Below are 17,879 nucleotides of genomic sequence, written 5' to 3'. Positions count from 1 at the left end.
GAATTCCGAGTTAAAAATGGATTATGTTAATATTGGACCATACGGAATTCAGAGAATCTGGGAGGTTCTACAATAAAGCTTTGGATAATGGAGATGATATGCTAATTTCATGGTGCAGGAAAAAAGCATGTATATATTACATACTACATGGAAGGTAGCCTGTTGCTGTTTTTGTTGTTGTGAAGATATACATTTCAGAAGTTCTTGAGTTCCTCTGGCACCCAAAATAAATAAATAAATAATTTTTTTATTATTTATACCCTGCCCATCCGGCTGGGTTGTCCCAGCCACTCTGGGCAGCTTCCAACAAATATAAAAGCATAATAAAATATCAAACATTAACACCTTCCCAATGCAGGACCACCTTCAGATGTCTTCTAAAAGTTGCATAGTTCTTTATCTCCTTGACATCTGATGGGAGGCCCTCTGCCTGGTTCCCTGTAACTTTGGTTTTTGCAGCGAGGAAACTGCCAGAAGGCCCTCGGAGCTGGACCTCAGTGTCTGGGCTGAATGACAGTGGTAGAGATTCTCCTTCACGTACACAGGGCTGAGACCATTTAGGGCTTTAAAGGTCAGCACCAACACTTTGAATTGTGCTTGGGAATGTACTGGGAACCAGTGTAGCTCCTTTCGGATTGGTGTTATATGGTTCCGGTGGCCACTCCCAGTCACCCGTCTAGCTGCTACATTCTGGATTAGTTGTAGTTTCTGAGTCGCTTTCAAGGATGGCCCCACATAGAGCACAGTGCAGTAGTCCAAGCATGTACCAGTTGGCCCGTACAGTTGGCAGTCACTAGCTAGGAAATAGTACAACCCTTGGCCATCAATGAGGGGTATCATCTTGTTCTCAATCGTTTTGTCTGCATTACCTTCAGACATTGAGAGCTCAGCTAATTTGTGTGGTAGGTCCGATGTTCCAGCACCAGCGGAAGAACCCAGAATGTCTGGTAAGGCATTTCGGCGACCGGCCCGTCCAGAGGCTGCAAAATCTGTGACCACAGGCTCCACATCAGTCATCTCTGACTTCTTTCCTCATAGCAACATTGACTGAAAAACACAGAGTAAAAAGAAGATTGTCAGCTTCAAGAGTCTAGTGTCAGAGAACAAAGTAATCCAGCTAGTTGACAGAGGAAGGTAGCTCGCCTTTTGAAAACCCAAATGTCAGCTGGCTGAAGGGAGCACAGAACCAGTTGTTCCTTAGTAAATGTCAGGGGTTCAGCACACCGATGCTGAAATTCTATCCTCAGAATCCACTTTTTCCTTTCTTCCCATTTGTTCTTCAACCACCAGTACTGAGCAGGCATAATAGAAAACTCTCCACATTCATGACTAGTACAAAGAAAAGCATCCGTGGACTTTCACAACTTTGAATAGGCAATTTTGTTTTGTGTATTTTGCGGGTAGTTTGATCAGCCAAATAGAAGGTGACCAGCTTTCTGTGTTATTGTCCTATCTCAGAGGAGGATTTTGTGCAAGTTAGAGAGAAAACTTCCCAACAATTCTGAAAGATATAGAAAAAGAAAGAATGAATGGAAATTTTTGTTTCAAATGTACGGCACAGGCTGGGAGCGAGCTGCAGGCTTTCGACTGAAGAAAATAGACACAAATAGGATTCATAGTATGGCTTTATGGTAATGTGATCTGGTTGCACAACCATATGAAAAGCTTTTTAAATATTAGCATTAAAAACATGTAGTTTTTCTACAATCCAGGAAGCACATTTGTGAAGTTAGAAAGAAGTACTGCTCTGCTATCCTGTATGGGCAGTGGTTCGGTGATGGGCCACAGATGTTCAACACCCCTGAACTACAAGGGAGAACACCCCCAATTATTTCTAGAGCCTTTCCTGGGGCTGCTGGGAACTTGCAAAGTGCTCTTCCCCATAACAGTGATGTGGTTGCTCAGGCGCAGAAGTGCAGTTGTGAAGATCTGACCCCATGAAGCAGGAATAATGCAGCCGTAAAGGGACGCGGTTGGCGCTGTGGGTTAAACCACAGAGCCTAGGACTTGCCGATCAGAAGGTCGGCAGTTCGAATCCCCGCGATGGGGTGAGCTCCCGTTGCTCGGTCCCTGCTCCTGCCAACCTAGCAGTTCGAAAGCACATCAAAGTGCAAGTAGATAAATAGGTACCACTCTGGCGGGAAGGTAAACGGCGTTTCCGTGTGCTGCTCTGGTTCACCAGAAGCGGCTTAGTCATGCTGGCCACATGACCTGGAAGCTGTACGCCGGGTCCCTCGGCCAATAAAGCAAGATGAACACCGCAACCCCAGAGTCGGCCACGACTGGGCCTAATGGTCAGGGGTCCCTTTACCTTTACCTTTACCTTTAAAGGGACATTGGATGTGAAGACCCATAATAAGAGGAGTTAGGACCAGGAAGGATAAGGTGATAAATTCAGATTAGTGCGCTCCCCCCCCCCCGAGTTACCATTGATAGGCCTCCTTGCACCACCCCAGTCCACAAAAGTGCCACCCTTTAAGATTGATTCCCTGATATGAAATAATATTGTACTGGGGGAGTCGAAAAGCCGGGCTTCAAGCTCATTTAAAATGAGAAATAACCGTACAGACCGAATAAACTTTCACTCACATTAGGATACATGGACCACACCAGGACATAAGACAGGGCTCAGCTGCATATGGAATTGCCTAGATTTGAAGATGGAGCAGTAGGTGGTGCTGTATGAATTCCTTCACACACATGGCTATTACTTCACAGGCTCTAGTCACAACAAGAACTCCACAGCTATAAAAAGATATTTTTTGCCATCTGGCCTTCATAAGGGCAGTGGAGGTCATGCACTCAAAACTATGTCAACAACATACTCCATCTAGCTGAAAACAAGCCACGAGTCATAAAAGCAACTTGATTCAAGCTCTGGTTAGTTCACACTCTTCTGGAGCAACCCTATGCTTGTTGACTCAGGTGCAAGTCCCATGGTGTTCAACAAGGATTACTCCCAGGTTTTTGTACAAAATACTACAGACTTTGGCTGCAATCCTGTAGGCAGCTACAGGGCTCTTACTATTATCTTATTTGGTTCAGATAAATGTATGAGACCTATAGGTATTCAGTGGTTTTTGTTGCATACTATTATGGGGGGCGGGGTTATGTTGAGCATAATTGGTCTATAAAATCATGTCAGTTGAGTTACTGACCTTGTACCCACTTAACCTAGGAGTAAGTCCTACTGAGTTCTAAGTAGACACGTATAGGATTGTGCTTTAAAGCCATCAAATAATTAATTCACATACAGTGGTACCTCGGGTTACAGACGCTTCAGGTTACAGACTCCACTAACCCAGAAATAGTACCTCGGATTAACAACTTTGCTTCAGGATGAGAACAGAAATCGTGCTCCGGCGGCACGGTGGCAGTGGGAGGCCCCATTAGCTAAAGTGGTGTCTCAGGTTAAGAACAGTTTCAGGTTAAGAACAGACCTCCGGAACATATTAAATTCTTAACCAAAGGTACCACTGTATAAATAAGTACTTTCTAATTGTCTTTGGCACTGTAAACCTTTGGTACACATCAGAGCAAGCCTTCAAGTAAAAAACAAAAACTAAGATTTTCACTGCCATATTCTGAACCATAAAAATATGACTCAATAATTCACTTCCAGCTGAAAAAGTTATCCATCTTTCCGGAAGCTTCCAGTCATCATAAAGACATTTCTCTTTTGCCAAGTATCAAACCCAGTGTGAGCTTAAAAATGAGCAGGTCTTGCCTGTCTGGTGTTTATCCCTCAAGGGAATATGTAAAATAAAACTTCTGAAAGCTGATCAAGATAAACATGTCAATATTACCGTATTTGCTCCAACTGTCACTAATGATTCATTCCAAGATGGTTATTAACTAAAGCATTAAAAAAATGCAAGCACAGTTCGCCCAGATGTGGCACAAATTTTCCAGCAGGGATACAAGAAAGGGAGTGAGATTGCCTATTCTTTATTTGGACTATGTCAGCAGCTTATCCTCACTGCCAGCTTAATTGTGGGAAATGAGTCACAGAATTCACTTAAAGCAAGTAACAAAAAGAACACAGATCTCTCAAAGCACCATCACAGTAGTTTATCTCAGGTTCAAACATGGTTCATAGTGGATGGGAGTGAAGAGTTTGTCCATGGAATATTTTAATGTATGTGCCCATTCTCACCCCCTCTGTTACGAGGAAGTTCTGACATACGTGGTCCATTGTTTCCCTCTCCTATTATTCCCCTCTGAATGCAAGGCTCATACACGCAAGTGCAGAGTGTTGCTGGGAGAGATGGATACAAATGCACACTTAATAGCTCACCCAGGAAAGGAAACAGTTCCTTGGGAATTGTTATAAAGCTCAATTGCCTCCACTCCACACAGGGTGCTGAAAGGAGAAGAAAAAACACATTGCTACTTGCTGTTTTTAGATTCTCCCTTTTGAAACACTCTCAGTCAGCTGCAAAGATGACGTAAATTCTGTCCTCTTAAAAGATAAGACAATGCTGACATGTGCTAAAGTCTGGATTGAGGCACCGGTTCAGATTTCTTGTTTGGGGGGTGGGTTCTCAGCATAGCTTAAAGGGTCATTCTTGCATATATTCAAAATCAAATCGCAGAAGAACAATTTACAGTGGTACCTCGGGTTAAGTACTTAATTCGTTCCGGAGGTCTGTTCTTAACCTGAAACTGTTCTTAACCTGAAGCACCACTTTAGCTAATGGGGTCTCCCGTTGCTGCCGCGCCGCTGGAGCACGATTTCTGTTCTCATCCTGAAGCAAAGTTCTTAACCCGAGGTAATATTTCTGGGTTAGCGGAGTCTGTAACCTGAAGCATATGGAACCCGAGGTACCACAGTATATGAGTGTTTTATAAATGTAATATATTTAAAATCCCATAGATCATAATAAATATAGAAAAATAACTGGCACCTGCAGGTTATCTACTCCTATTTATAAATAGAAGAGACAGTCTGGTATAGTGGCTAGTATTGAACTGCCAAGTGTCCCTAGCCTGGTTCCCTCTAATGACTGGGGGGCTTCAAGTTGGGGAAGGCTGATTGACAAAGGAAACCCCTTCAAAGATATGTAGAGCTGTCACGAGGAAGATGGAACAAGCTTGTTTCCTGCTGCTGTGGCAGGTAGGACCCGGACCAATGGATTCTAATGGCAAGAAAAGAGATTCAGACTAAATGTTAGGAAGAATTTTTCGATGGCAAGAGCTGTTTGGAACAGGCTACCTCAGAAGGTGATGGACTATCCTTCATTGGAAGTATTTGAACACACACAGTGTATTTGAACACTCACACAGTGCCCCACCTTTGCTGAATGGCCATCTGCCAGTGATTCTTTAGTTGGGATTCCTGCATTTAGCCAAGACTCTTCTAACTCTACATTTCCATGATTCCTTGAGACCTGGGTTCTAGTTCCCACGCAGTCATGAAGCTCACTGGGTCACCTTAGGCTGGGCCAGTGTTTTTCAGACTCGGATCTCCAGCTGTTGTTGGATTACAACTCCCATCTTCCCTAGCTAGCGGGACCAGTGGCCAGAGATGTTGGGAGTTGGATCTCCAGCTGTTGTTGGACTACAAGTCTGAGAAACACTGGGCTAGCCACTGTCTCCTAACCTCACCTTCCTTCACAGGGTTGTTGCCAGGATATAATGGGGAGAAGGAAAACCACACCCATCGCCTTTTGCTCCTTAGAGCAAAGGTGAGATATAACTGTAATCACAAAATACATAACTAAAACACAAATAGGCCCACTTACCTTCCCTAGTGGTTTCTAAGAAAAGAGCTGTGCACTCTAGTTAGCTGGTGTAACATTAAAAAGGTCTTTTCCTGGGGCACACACATTTGGGCCCTGGTCTGAGTTCCTCAGCCCTGTCCTAAGATGCTAGCAGAATTCTCTCTACTTAGTGGGAAAAGAAACAGAGAAGTGCTTCAAGGCAGCCATTTCACTAATCGGCACTGCAGCACACACACAGGCTCTGGAATAAAAATCTTATAACAGGCTGGTTGAAGTCAGTGTGACCTCTAAGCTCTGGAGGGTCTTTGGGCGAGATGCCTTCATGGGGACCTTCCCTGAGTGGACCTCACTCCCTTATTGGCTTCTGATGCCACTATCCGTAGCTCTCTACTAAATGTCATCTTTTTTTTTTTTAATGCATGGTAGCTATAATGTTAACACTTTATGTACTCTTCTAATATAAATCTCCAAGCATCATCTCCATAATGTTTTCCTGCTTTAATGAATTAAATGAAATTACGAATAGAAAGCACAAGGGTGACTCAGCATAAAATTGGATTTGAAATGCAACTCATCCTCAAAGTAAGCTCATTCTGACTCTGTTGTCTATCCAGAACCTGGTAATTGAAGTTTAAAAATCTCCAGATAGCTAGAACACACGCACACACATATACTGGCATCTGGATAATTTTGGGAAGCCAGTGAAAACTATAGCTGTGCAGTGTGCAAGAGACAAGGCAGACCCAGGCAGCTGCTTACCTCTAAAAGGGGTTTACAGCTGGTGCAAGGTTTGTGTTAGGCATTTAGCAGGGCCGTATGATTGGATGCAAAGGGCCAGTGCAGTCCTGCCTACTTCCTGCTAAATTGATAGTGTTGCTTTTCACCTCCATTCTCAACCTTTATTTCATCCTTGGCTATCTCTTCAGATCATATCCTACCACTTGCAGTGAATTGCACCTCTATGCATTGTCCCTATATTTCTTTCAAATTAACTTGTCAGTGTTGTTTTCCTTCCCTATAACTTCACTTTCTACAATGCAGATAAGAGCCCTCTTAATTATGCGTACAGGTTTCCTGCCAGCCTATTTGTACGTTCCTTTCCAGAAAATGCTGGCTCCAAGGCTTACTGATAAAACAAAAATGACCCAATTTGCACACAACATTATACTTTCTTTTCAACAACAGCTTGATGTGCATGAGTGCGTGGCTTGCACCTGTTCCTGACTGGGCCACACAGGGAAGGAAACAAGCAAAAGTTTGGCACACAGCCTAGGCTCAAAGTTCATTTCTTCCAAACAAACCACAAACAGAAGACGAAGGCTTCTTGGGAAGAAACAAACCACGATGCCATTTCATGACTAGCTAAACCGTGGCTTGCTAGTATGAAGCATAACCGACCCAACTCTATCTGTGGTAACAAATGGTACAATAACTGTTTAGTGTCTGGATATTAAGCTGTTGCTTTTTCCACCTAGATACCTGTGACCTTTTAACACCTTTTCTGGTGTTATAGTGCTCCAAACTGATTTCTCATATTACTAATATGCAGCTGTGCTTAGATGGGTTGGTTTTCATTACATGGCGTTTTATTTCCTTTAATAACGGCAGGAAGGAAAAGTGGGAAGGGAGATCTGCATAATCAGTAAATCCTTCAGTAATACAACACTACTGCTTTGATATACAGATTGGAGTTGTGCAGCATGCATCTTGAAGGACATCTGCTGAGAAAAATATGTTACAGGCAAATCTACACCCTTTTTGCCAAGAACGTAAGAATGTGTCCCCTTTTTGGACCATTTGCCCCACCTAAAAAAAGGGGGGAACGGAAAGGCACTGGGTCTACAGCAAACAGCAGTATGAAAACAGCCAAAGACGTAGTGGCAACCTTAGCATTCTGGCAAAGAACAGGTTTTGCTTCTCTTCTGAAAATGGAGAATGAATGAGTGGGTCCCAGGCCTCAGAGAGGTTAGGCTGGCCTCAACTAGAGCCAGGGCTTTTTCGGCTGCGGATCCAATCTGGTGGAACGCTCTGTCACAAGAGACTAGGGCCCTGCGGGATTTGACATCTTTCCGCAGGGCCTGCAAGACAGAGCTGTTCCACCAGGCCTTTGGTCAGGGCGCAGCCTGACTCCCTCCTTTGGCAATCTTTACAGAACGTAAGCTTATGGTTGCCATCAATTTGATTTTAATTAATTTTTATAATGAAATGTTTTTAGAATGTTGCACTATTTTATTGTTGTTAGCCGCCCTGAGCCCGGCTTCGGCTGGGGAGGGCGGGATATAAATAAAATTTTTATTATTATTATTATTATTATTATTATTATTATTATTATTATTAATAAAATATACTAATTGCTAAGGCTGTCAAATTATCTGCTTCTAAAACTCAACTTCTATAACTTCCTTAAATCAAGTATTGCCTCACAGCCTGTCAGCAAAGCAATCTCATTTATTTTCATAAATTAGCATATTCTTGAGCGGCTTTCGTTGCACCAGTAGCTATCCTTGGATCCGTTTGGGAGACAGTCCTCATTTATTTTTCATGTCTAGTTAAAATACAAAATGCAGAAAGAACCAGGAAAACCAAAGCTCGGCAGAAAAAATGGAAACGGAGGAGACAGTTCGTGTCTATGCCATCTTTACCGTTCTATTGCATAGTGGGAAATTCAGAAGCCCAGCAGACAAGGAACTGATTTGTTCAATTAGTATGTGGAATTTAACTCTAAGACCCCTGCTTGGTTCTTGGCCCAGATAATATTAGCCTTATATTCACAAAAAGTCTTCCTCAGCGCAGCTCTCTGTTCTGGCACTCAAAAGCTTGCACAACCTGCCCATGTGCTACCAGGCATCATAGCCCATGAATATGCTTCCAGCACCATAACTGGGCACTCTATTCTACCACGCAAACATACATTCTTGGTTTCCTCTCCAAGCTTTCTTCGTTTCTGCAGCCTAACTTGAAGGGAAGGTGGAGGTGGTTTCTACTGTTAAAGCAACTGGAGTCAAACCCTTAGTCACCTGCTGCAAACCACCCAGAGATCTACTGATAGATTCTGCTCTCTACATTCTCCCCTCCCCATATCTCCAGTCTAAGGAAATAACTCTTGGAAGAAGTTGCAGAAGAGACTTCTCTCACCTCGCCCTGGATCCCAAGCACAGGTCCATCTTTGCCTTAATCACCTGCCTCTGGTTCTTTGAACACTGATCTGCATTCACCAGAACTGCACTGCCACATGGGCCCCTAGCCTCTCACTAAGCCAGACTTGCTTGAACTCCTGCTTTCCCCCACTCTCATAACATTAGTTTTCTAACCAAAGGGTCAAGGAGATTTTTCACAATCTGTTCCTCCCTCAGTTCCATGCCTCCTCTGAAAACGCTGGTAGTAGCATTGTTTTCCTGGGTGGTGGGTGGGACACCTGTGCTATTGGACTCTTTCCATCAGCTCAGCCAGTGTGGAAGCTTTCAGTGCTATAAGCACAACAGAAGAACTTCTATACCTGTTTTGGGGCAAAAAGAAAAAAGAAAAAGCTGAAAACCAAAATTAGACAGGGATGCATTATCAAAAGCTGGATTATTGCCCTCTACTCTGAGGCTTTACGTCACACATGGAATCTGCTTGCTCTCAAAAATACATTATGCAAAATCCTTGCACGCATATGGTTTCCATTAACATTCAGCCAAAGGAAAGATTTCTTCACCTGTCACTGCAGCTTCTAACAACTGCATCTTCACTTTTTAATAATTTATCCTGAGTCCCTGTCTTCACCATAGACAGAGATGCCAGTTTAGGAGTCAGTTTTATCACAGTGCAGCGATTTAAAGGCAAAAATCAATTCCAAGATATAATCCTGACTTTGGCCATTCTCTTTGCTGGTGTTACCCTCACTGTCAAAATAGTTTCTCTCTTCCCCTTAAAAACAGCACCCTTGGTTCTTACATTTAGTGAGCATATTCTCAGGTCCACCGTACCTTTCTGTTCTTTCTTACTTTAAAAAATATTTTATCCTCAAGGGGCAGCTAGCTGGGAATGTACATTGTAAGCAATGCCCAGAACAGGTGAGGTCTGACCAGAGTGGAACAGAGCAGTACAAGAGCTGGCTAATGGGCCATGGTCTGACTTGGGATAAAACATCTTCCTTTACTACAGTTAGCCACAGCCTTGGCTTTACTCATAAAAAGAAGGCAACAATCTCACACAGTGTCAAACCTTTGCTACCATTTTATAAGGCATCTCCTTCCACTAATCCTGAAGTTAGGGCATGAGTGTTAAGGCTATCAAGTGTCAATACAATACTGTGGTACCTCGGGTTAAGAACTTAATTTGTTCTGGAGGTCCGTTCATAACCTGAGGTACCACTTTAGCTAATGGGGCCTCCCGCTGCCACTGCGCCCCCGGAGCACGATTTCTGTTCTCATCCTGAAGCAAAGTTCTTAACCTGAGGTACTATTTCTGGGTTAGCGGAGTCTGTAACCTGAAGCATCTGTAACTTGAAGCATCTGTAACCCAAGGTACCACTGTACAGATTATTGGGGGGGGGGAGAGAAAGAGCCAAGGAGGACAGACTTCTCTTTCAATCTGCTTCAGAGACCGGAGTCGCAAATGTATCACAAGGCTTTTAAATAAAGACAGTGCAATTTCTTAAAAGTGGCAGGAAGGGAAATGGAGGACTTGTTTGCTTGCTGGTTATTATTCCCTAAACTGGTTTTGATGCTTTTCTAGCACAAACATACTTCATCATCCCATTTAAAAGAGAAGTTACCATAGCAACTTCTTAAATCACCTTGTATTCTACACTCGATACCAATCAGACTTAACAACATCTTAAGAGGAGGGAGAGGGAGTGAAGAAGTGTGCATGCATACACTTGCAACAAACAGGGGTCTTCTGTAAAACGCAATGGCTCCGAAATAAGTAGATATATAATATTTGCACTAGTCCATCATTGTGCTGTTCCCATTGGCTGCTTCCCCAGGTTCTAGAGGCAGGGGCGGGGGAAGGAGGGGGCAGAAAGAAAAAAATAGGGACTCATGTCTGTAGTAAATAATTTAGGGGGGTTAAGGGGGAGGGCATCTCTGGGTGCAACAGTTTTAGTCCTCTTGTGATGCAACAGCTTCCTCTCTCGCGCAATTGGATTTTCCCCGGATTTTTGCCCCTGCACTCGGGCCAGTCGGCTCCAGGGACCACACATTCGCTCAATAACACGCACAGACATTTCCCCTTACTTTTTAGGAGAAAAAACCTGCGTGTTATAGAGAGAAAAGTACGGTAGGTGGAAATGGGGGGGGGGGAATATATGTGGCATTTGGAGAGAAAAGATAGAGGTAGGAAGGTAGATGCGAATGTGTGACAGTTTCAGGGCTCTGATGACAGAAGGGAAGAAAGCTGGAGAGGAGGAAGAATTGGGGAGCAGGCAGGTGGAAGTGGATAAAAGGAGCATTTGCAGTGCGGTGGAGTAAGAGGCGGCAATGGGAGAAATGCAGGGGAATATGTCAGTGTTACTCCCTTCTCGCTGTACTCAAATGTCTCCCATTCTTCAGCTGCCTCATCAGAGATAAAGGATGCAGAGCCCTCATACATTTCATAGGAACTTCACACAGTGTATTTCACTCCTGGTAGCATGGGTTATCTTCTATAAGAAGTTCTGGATTCCATGCAGCAGTGTAGAACAGATATTTCATTAACAAGCAAACATGTGTGTATAGCATCCGCCAACTGAATTTAATAGTCTCTAACCGAACAAGCTTACTCTTCAGATTCTGTTTACCTTCTAGAGTAATGGGTTATCCTGGGGGGCTTGTGTGCAAAGGGGACTGCAGAACAGGAGAGAAGATGAGGCATGGGAATGAGTGCAAAGAAGAAAGGAAGGGGAAAAGCAGGAGAGGTGAAAAGAAGAGATTTCCTTCTGATAAATCTCTGATTTGGTGCTGATAAAATTGTGCCTGAAAATCGACAATATTATTTTTCAACATAATATTTCCCAGTGGCAAATGAATACCCATCATGTTTCGGCCTGTAGTCTCCATTGGTAAAAACATCAAAGTTTCTGTTGGACTGCCAATATGCCCTCATTTCGGGGATATAAATCCAAGGTCTCCTCCTTCAAGCCTCTTTGTTGACTTGAGGGAACATTAAATCATCAGTTCATGTTTTCCTTGTTCTCCTTTAGTGCCAATTTCAGGATACTTATCGCTCAGGACCATGACTTCAGGATACTTATCGCTCAGCACATTCTGACACAACCGAGTAATACGTCAGCAAATTAGGTCGCAGTTGTGGGGCTCTGTCTCCTTTAGAAGCTCAAACCTCATAAATATACTTTCCCCGAGTGCCTCTGTCTCAAAAATGGAAGACCTTTGCAAATAACCACACCTGCACAGTTACTTGCTCAGCATTCCGTTGCATTTGTGAACTACCACATTTAGCATCTCTAGTCCCCTGTGAATCAAAAGGTAATAAATCATTTCCAATCCCAATGCCCAGCGCTGATGTGCTGTTCCAATGCTGGCACAATTAAACTTTAAAAATCCCATTATCAAGCCCATCTTGAATATAAACAAACACCACCTGCTTCACATCAGAATATACGCTATAGAAATCTACAAGGTCAACTCTATAGTCGCTACCCAGCCAGGCAACCTATCTTCTGTATCCATCACAGTTCAGGACTGCCTACAAAAGTGAACACGGCATTTGGGTTGTTTGCCCTCTCATTGAACATCATGAGAAGCGAACTTCCATCAACTTGTAGCCACGCTTGCTGATACTAAAAGCTCAGTCAAATGACGGTAGATGTAGCTTACTCTTCTCCAAGAAGCTCAGAGTCCCATACATGGGCTTTTCTTTTTCGTCACAGCATCCATGTGGGGTAGATTGGTCTGAGGGCTGGTGACTGGCCCAACAATTCTCCTAACAAACCACCAACATTTGTTAAAGCCTGCCACTTACTATATTCCTGAAACAATGGCTCCGGTGTCAAAATTAGTATGGGCTGAATGAGACAGGCTGCAGGTGATTCTGGCACAGTCAAACTGAACAAAACTTTGATTACTGCCAACATTTGTTCACCAGCCAATCAAGACAAGATCTACACAGATGAAACCACAACACTTGAGTGGGGCTACGCAAACTAGCCCCATCCACTGGTATTTATGGAGGAATCTTCCCAATGTTCACACTACACACAACCAACCAACCAACCATGTAAGTGGTTTTGCTTGCGTAGGGTTAGTATATTTTCCCATTCTACTGAATATAATTGGCAGCTTATGTCATCTGTATTATCTGCTGAAGAAATAACTTCGAGATGAATGGGGAAAAAGAGCACCTCACAATTTCTTGGATCAAAGAGAAGAAAAATTTGTCAAAACTAACAAGTGAATACCTCCTTTAATCTCAGGAAACCCAATTAAGGCTCTTCCCAATTAAGGTGAGCCAATGTGGTGTAGTGGTTAAGAACGGTGGACTCGTAATCTGGGGAACTGGGTTCGCGTCTCCGCTCCTCCACATGCAGCTGCTGGGTGACCTTGGGCCAGTCACGCTTCTTTGAAGTCTCTCAGCCCCACTCACCTCACAGAGTGTTTGTTGTGGGGGAGGAAGGGAAAGGAGAATGTTAGCCGCTTTGAGACTCCTTAAAGGGAGTGAAAGGCGGGATATCAAATCCAAACTCTTCTTCTTCATCATCACCATTTATTTGTGGTGGTGGAAAACGATATTCCACACACAGTATTGTTCTTTTTCACTGAGAGATTAACCCATTCCATTGGAAAAGACCTCTCAGGATGGCTAACAAAAATAAGACAACATAATACAGGCAATCCCCTGGCTGGTGATGGGGCTGCATTTTGGGTCACTGCACACAGTGATGAAGCATGTATAAGCCTGCTCCACCCCACCCCCCTTTTCCAGCCACTTCTGGGTCACTGTGATGCACGTGTGTGTGGTTGCACATCAGTTGAGCGTGCATAAATCGGTTGTTGCCTGTAATACAATTTAAAAACATGTCAGCCAAAAGAGAACATTAACAAGCTTCCAAAGGAGAACAATAAAAAGCAGCCTAAAGAGAATGAAATCACATCATAAAAAAAGCAGAAACTGCACTACAAAAGCATCAGCTAGAACTATATAATCAACTTTCACCCACAGAAAGAACGATGTCTTCACAGCACACCAGAAGTCAAGAAGAGCTGATGGACACAACTGCTATGTAATTGTAATATGGAGTCATTTGCAAGAAATCAAAAGACAAAGTTGAGCTTGTTTCATCTACTGACAGCACACACACACAAAAAAATGTTGGAAGATTTATTGCCCTGCAGTTGTTAAACAAGTCCTAGCCAATAACTGGTTCACTGAAATTAACTTTGACTGGAATCCTGCCTGGGGGAAAAGTTCCATTGAGTTCAATGAGACTTATTTCTGAGAAGACCTATGTAGGATTGTGCTGTTACTGTATTAAGTAGAGGGGATGAATTTGAATCAACTAATGTGTGTTGCATTTTAAAATGTACAAATTGTGACATTTATTATAGTAAGAATCAGTTCTGCAGGTCACATTATTTAACACACGTGATGGAATAATTTACATTTATGTGTAGGTCTTTTTTCGAAGTGCATTTCTACTGAAATGGATATTAAAATTATAAATCGAATTATGGGTGAGAAATATGCTATCCTTTGAGAGCTTCTTTTTAGAAACAGCTGCCCTGGTGAAATAACTTTCTTATTACGTAGAAACAGTGCTTTTTCTAAAAAAAATGTTTAGGGGTGCTCTCATTTTGACTCAAGAAAATCACCATAAATGGACAAAAGTACAAAGATTCACAAAGTGTTCAGGGGTATACGTACCTCTGCATCTGCCGCCCCCCCCCCCCCGAAAAAAGCACTGCCTAGAAACATGCTACCTGCCAACAGGAGAAAGCCTATCAAGCAATAATCTTTGCCAGGCCCTATGCAAATTTAGTAAGAGACAGAATGCCTGGCATCCAGGGTGTAGAGATTAAAATTGAAATCTGGCAATATAGTGCTTGCCCCGTCTATCAAGTTAGATATTGCAAGGAACAATAGAAATATACCCACATCGCTTTAACTAGTGAGTGTGAACTATAATACTACTTGGTATTATATACATGTAACACACAAGAAAGAAAGCAAAGAAAAAAGTGTAACTAGGTGGCAAGGAAGAAGGTACTGCTTTCTCGGAGATTCAGGCAACAAAAAGAAATGTGTGCTGTGGGAGAGAGATATTTATGAGCTTGTAATGTCAGCTTGCTCATTAGGAAGGGTAAGAAATAGATCAAGAGAGATGACAATACTTGGCTCTACATCAAATAAGGCGAGAGGGGCCCTGCCTAGCAGTGTGTTTACTTTCTGTATAATGTATTATTGATGCACTCCAAAAACTAAAGTGTGATATGTTTAGTAACGCCAATCTGGGGCAGTTGAATTTAGGGCACTTCGCTCCTTCAGGCATGCTTGCATCCCAAAGCAGGGGAGGGGAAAACAGTGGCTGCCCTCATGTTCTGGACACATCTCCCATCATTGTTACCATTAATTATTATTATTACTATTACTATCCACTGCAAGGTGGCTTATGGCTATTAAAACACAATGTGAAAATCAGTTTATAACAACTTATGATCACAGAAATAAGCGGGGTGGGGGGAGGTCCTGAAAAGATACATTGCAGCTATAAACAGCCAAGGTAAAGAGGTGCAAGATGCACCTCTGTGGGGAGGGAGTTCTACAACTTAGGGGTTGCCACAGAGAATGCCCTCTCTCAAGTTGCTGTTCCAGGAGCTTCTGAGGATGGTGAAACCAAGAGATCTCCACTGATCCTAACATCCAAAGAGGTCTGCAGGGAAGCAAGTAGTCTTTCAGGTATTTGGGGCCTTAGTCATTTAGGTCTTTAAACCCTAATGTGACCACCTTGAATTGGGTCTGGAACCAAACTTGGAACCAGGGCAGCTGTTTTAAAATGGGGGCTATGTGAGATCTAAATGGAATCCCAGCCAGTAATCTGGCTACTGGATTTTGGATCAGTTGAAGTTTCTGAATCATCTAGAAAACACAGCACAGCCCTTGTAGGACAGAATAAATATATATATGTCATTCCCCGCCTTCTCCCTCCTGAAACATCCTCCTTGATGTCTCAATAACATTTCAAAGCTATTTCCAAGCTGCTGCTACTGGTGGTGGTACCCCCTGCAAGGTATCATTTTGCTGAATTTCCCAGTTCTTTCTGCTGCAATGGGACACACACCTATACCCCCAAAAACAGGCTTGTTTATACATTTGGCATTTCTTTGAAGAATACCCTTCTGTCAGCAGCATAATACCTCTTTGGGAATAATTCAGTAAACTGAGCTCTGCACAGAGACCTGCTAGATCACCCCCCCCCCATCTCAATAAGACAAAAAGGCAGATGATAACAATCCTTTTTGGAATGGTGTCGTTTCAGAATGTGGGTAGAGAATCACATGAATTCCCAAGAACAAGCAAGTTCAAGTAACACCTACATTAGACAAACGGGTGACAAGAACATTGCTGCCACTGTATTGAGCTTGGATTGCTGTTTACTCACAGCAAATAAGGCGTGTAATGGCTCTCCCACCATTTCAGATCAACTGTGCAAACATTAGTACAAATCATCCACGTCAGCATTTGAATGGGCTAACAGATAGTGATAGTAAAAACATCCAGTTTATGGCATTATTCAGCATGAATCTACATAATCTCTAAATAAGCCCACAAACATGCATAGTCATTCCATTGTTACTTAAGAACATGATCTCACTCAATAGGGAAATTAAACGTAAATAGATTTTTTTTGGGGGGGTGCTGAAGAATCACACAAAGAATCAGTCTTGATAGAGAAATGTGGGGCAGAGGCAAATGACTCAATAGCAAGGCTTGGAAAGAATTTCAGAAGGTTAACACTATGAATACATTGTGCCGCTAACAAATGCAACACAGAAGGCTGCTTATTCAATACGCCACGTTCTGTCAGATATCAAATAGCTCCTGCGAGCTACTCAAGTGTTTGCATACATTTATCCATATTACACAAAAACATGGAATGAAGCGTGGAAGAGGAAGTGCATGTGCACTGGAGTCACACTACCATTTGAAAGGCACGTGGAATAGTCTGTATGGGGGGTCACAGTATACTCAAATATGTACGTGTGTGTGTGTATGTATACACACACACACACACACACACACACACATTTTGTGTTGGAGGTACCCCTCCTTCCAGGCTCATGGAGATCAACAAGTATATTAGTATGTTAGAAGATTAGCAAGTAAAATAGAAGATGGAAACAACCCACACAATTGTTAACACCATGTGCAGGTCCACATGCAACAGAACACCTATTTGGCAGGTGGACTAGATGAGCCTCGGAATCCCTTCCAATGCTGCAATCTACAATTCTATGATCTCAACTACATTGCTTGACTGTAGCTTGCTCTTACAACAATTCACTTGTCCCAGTGTGCAAGAAATAGAAACACACACAGTGGAAATTGAGACTGGATTAATTACGGACTATGGCAGAGGTTTTTAAACTGTGGCCGCCAACCCAGTGCCCAGAAATCTCCATGTAGTTGCAACTGGACACACGACAGTAGCAAAATGTGCCTGAGTAATTTTGAACACTGCCTAGAACTGGTTTGTTTGTCTCCCTGCCTGGTTTCTTTGTTTCTCTCAAGTTATGAGGAAACCATGGTTTATTCTTGGCTCACTTTTTCTTGGCTCCAGGCAGAGTGGAACGAAGTGGGAGTGATCAAATAAGCAGTACACTAGTAAAAAAAAAAAAGGTAAAAGGTAAAGGACCCCTGACAGTTAAGTCCAGTCGCAGACAACTCTGGGGTTGCGGCACTCATCTCGCTTTGCAGGCAGAGGGAGCCGGTGTTTGTCCGCAGACAGTTTTTCCGGATCATGTGGCCAGCATGACTAAGCCGCTTCTGGCGCAACAGAACACCAAAACCAGAGCACCGCATGGAAACACGGTACCTATTTGTTTACTTGCACTTTTGGGCATGCTTTTGAACTGCTAGGTTGGCAGGAGCAGGGACCGAGCAACAGGCGCTCACCCCGTCGTGGGGATTCGAACCACCGACCTTCTGATTGGCAAGATCAGTGCTTCAGACCACTAG

At 43.1% G+C, this 17,879-nt stretch overlaps 1 protein-coding gene across 1 annotated transcript in view; it reads right to left on the bottom strand.

Annotated features, from left to right (window-relative positions):
* Positions 1-17,879, bottom strand: part of PKIB (cAMP-dependent protein kinase inhibitor beta) — a 37,998-nt gene that overhangs the window by 1,924 nt on the left and 18,195 nt on the right. The window contains exon 2 of the mRNA XM_083497957.1: positions 870-1,047. Coding sequence (XP_083354083.1) covers positions 870-1,017 — 148 coding nt within the window. The 5' untranslated portion in view covers positions 1,018-1,047. The remainder of the gene's footprint in view (positions 1-869; positions 1,048-17,879) is intronic.

Source organism: Podarcis liolepis (genome assembly GCF_965112155.1).
Source record: "Podarcis liolepis genome assembly, chromosome: 3".
In the NCBI taxonomy this organism is placed as follows: domain Eukaryota; kingdom Metazoa; phylum Chordata; class Lepidosauria; order Squamata; family Lacertidae; genus Podarcis; species Podarcis liolepis.
The sequence above is the reverse complement of the archived record's forward strand: the minus strand, read 5'-3'. Positions and strand labels throughout refer to the sequence as shown.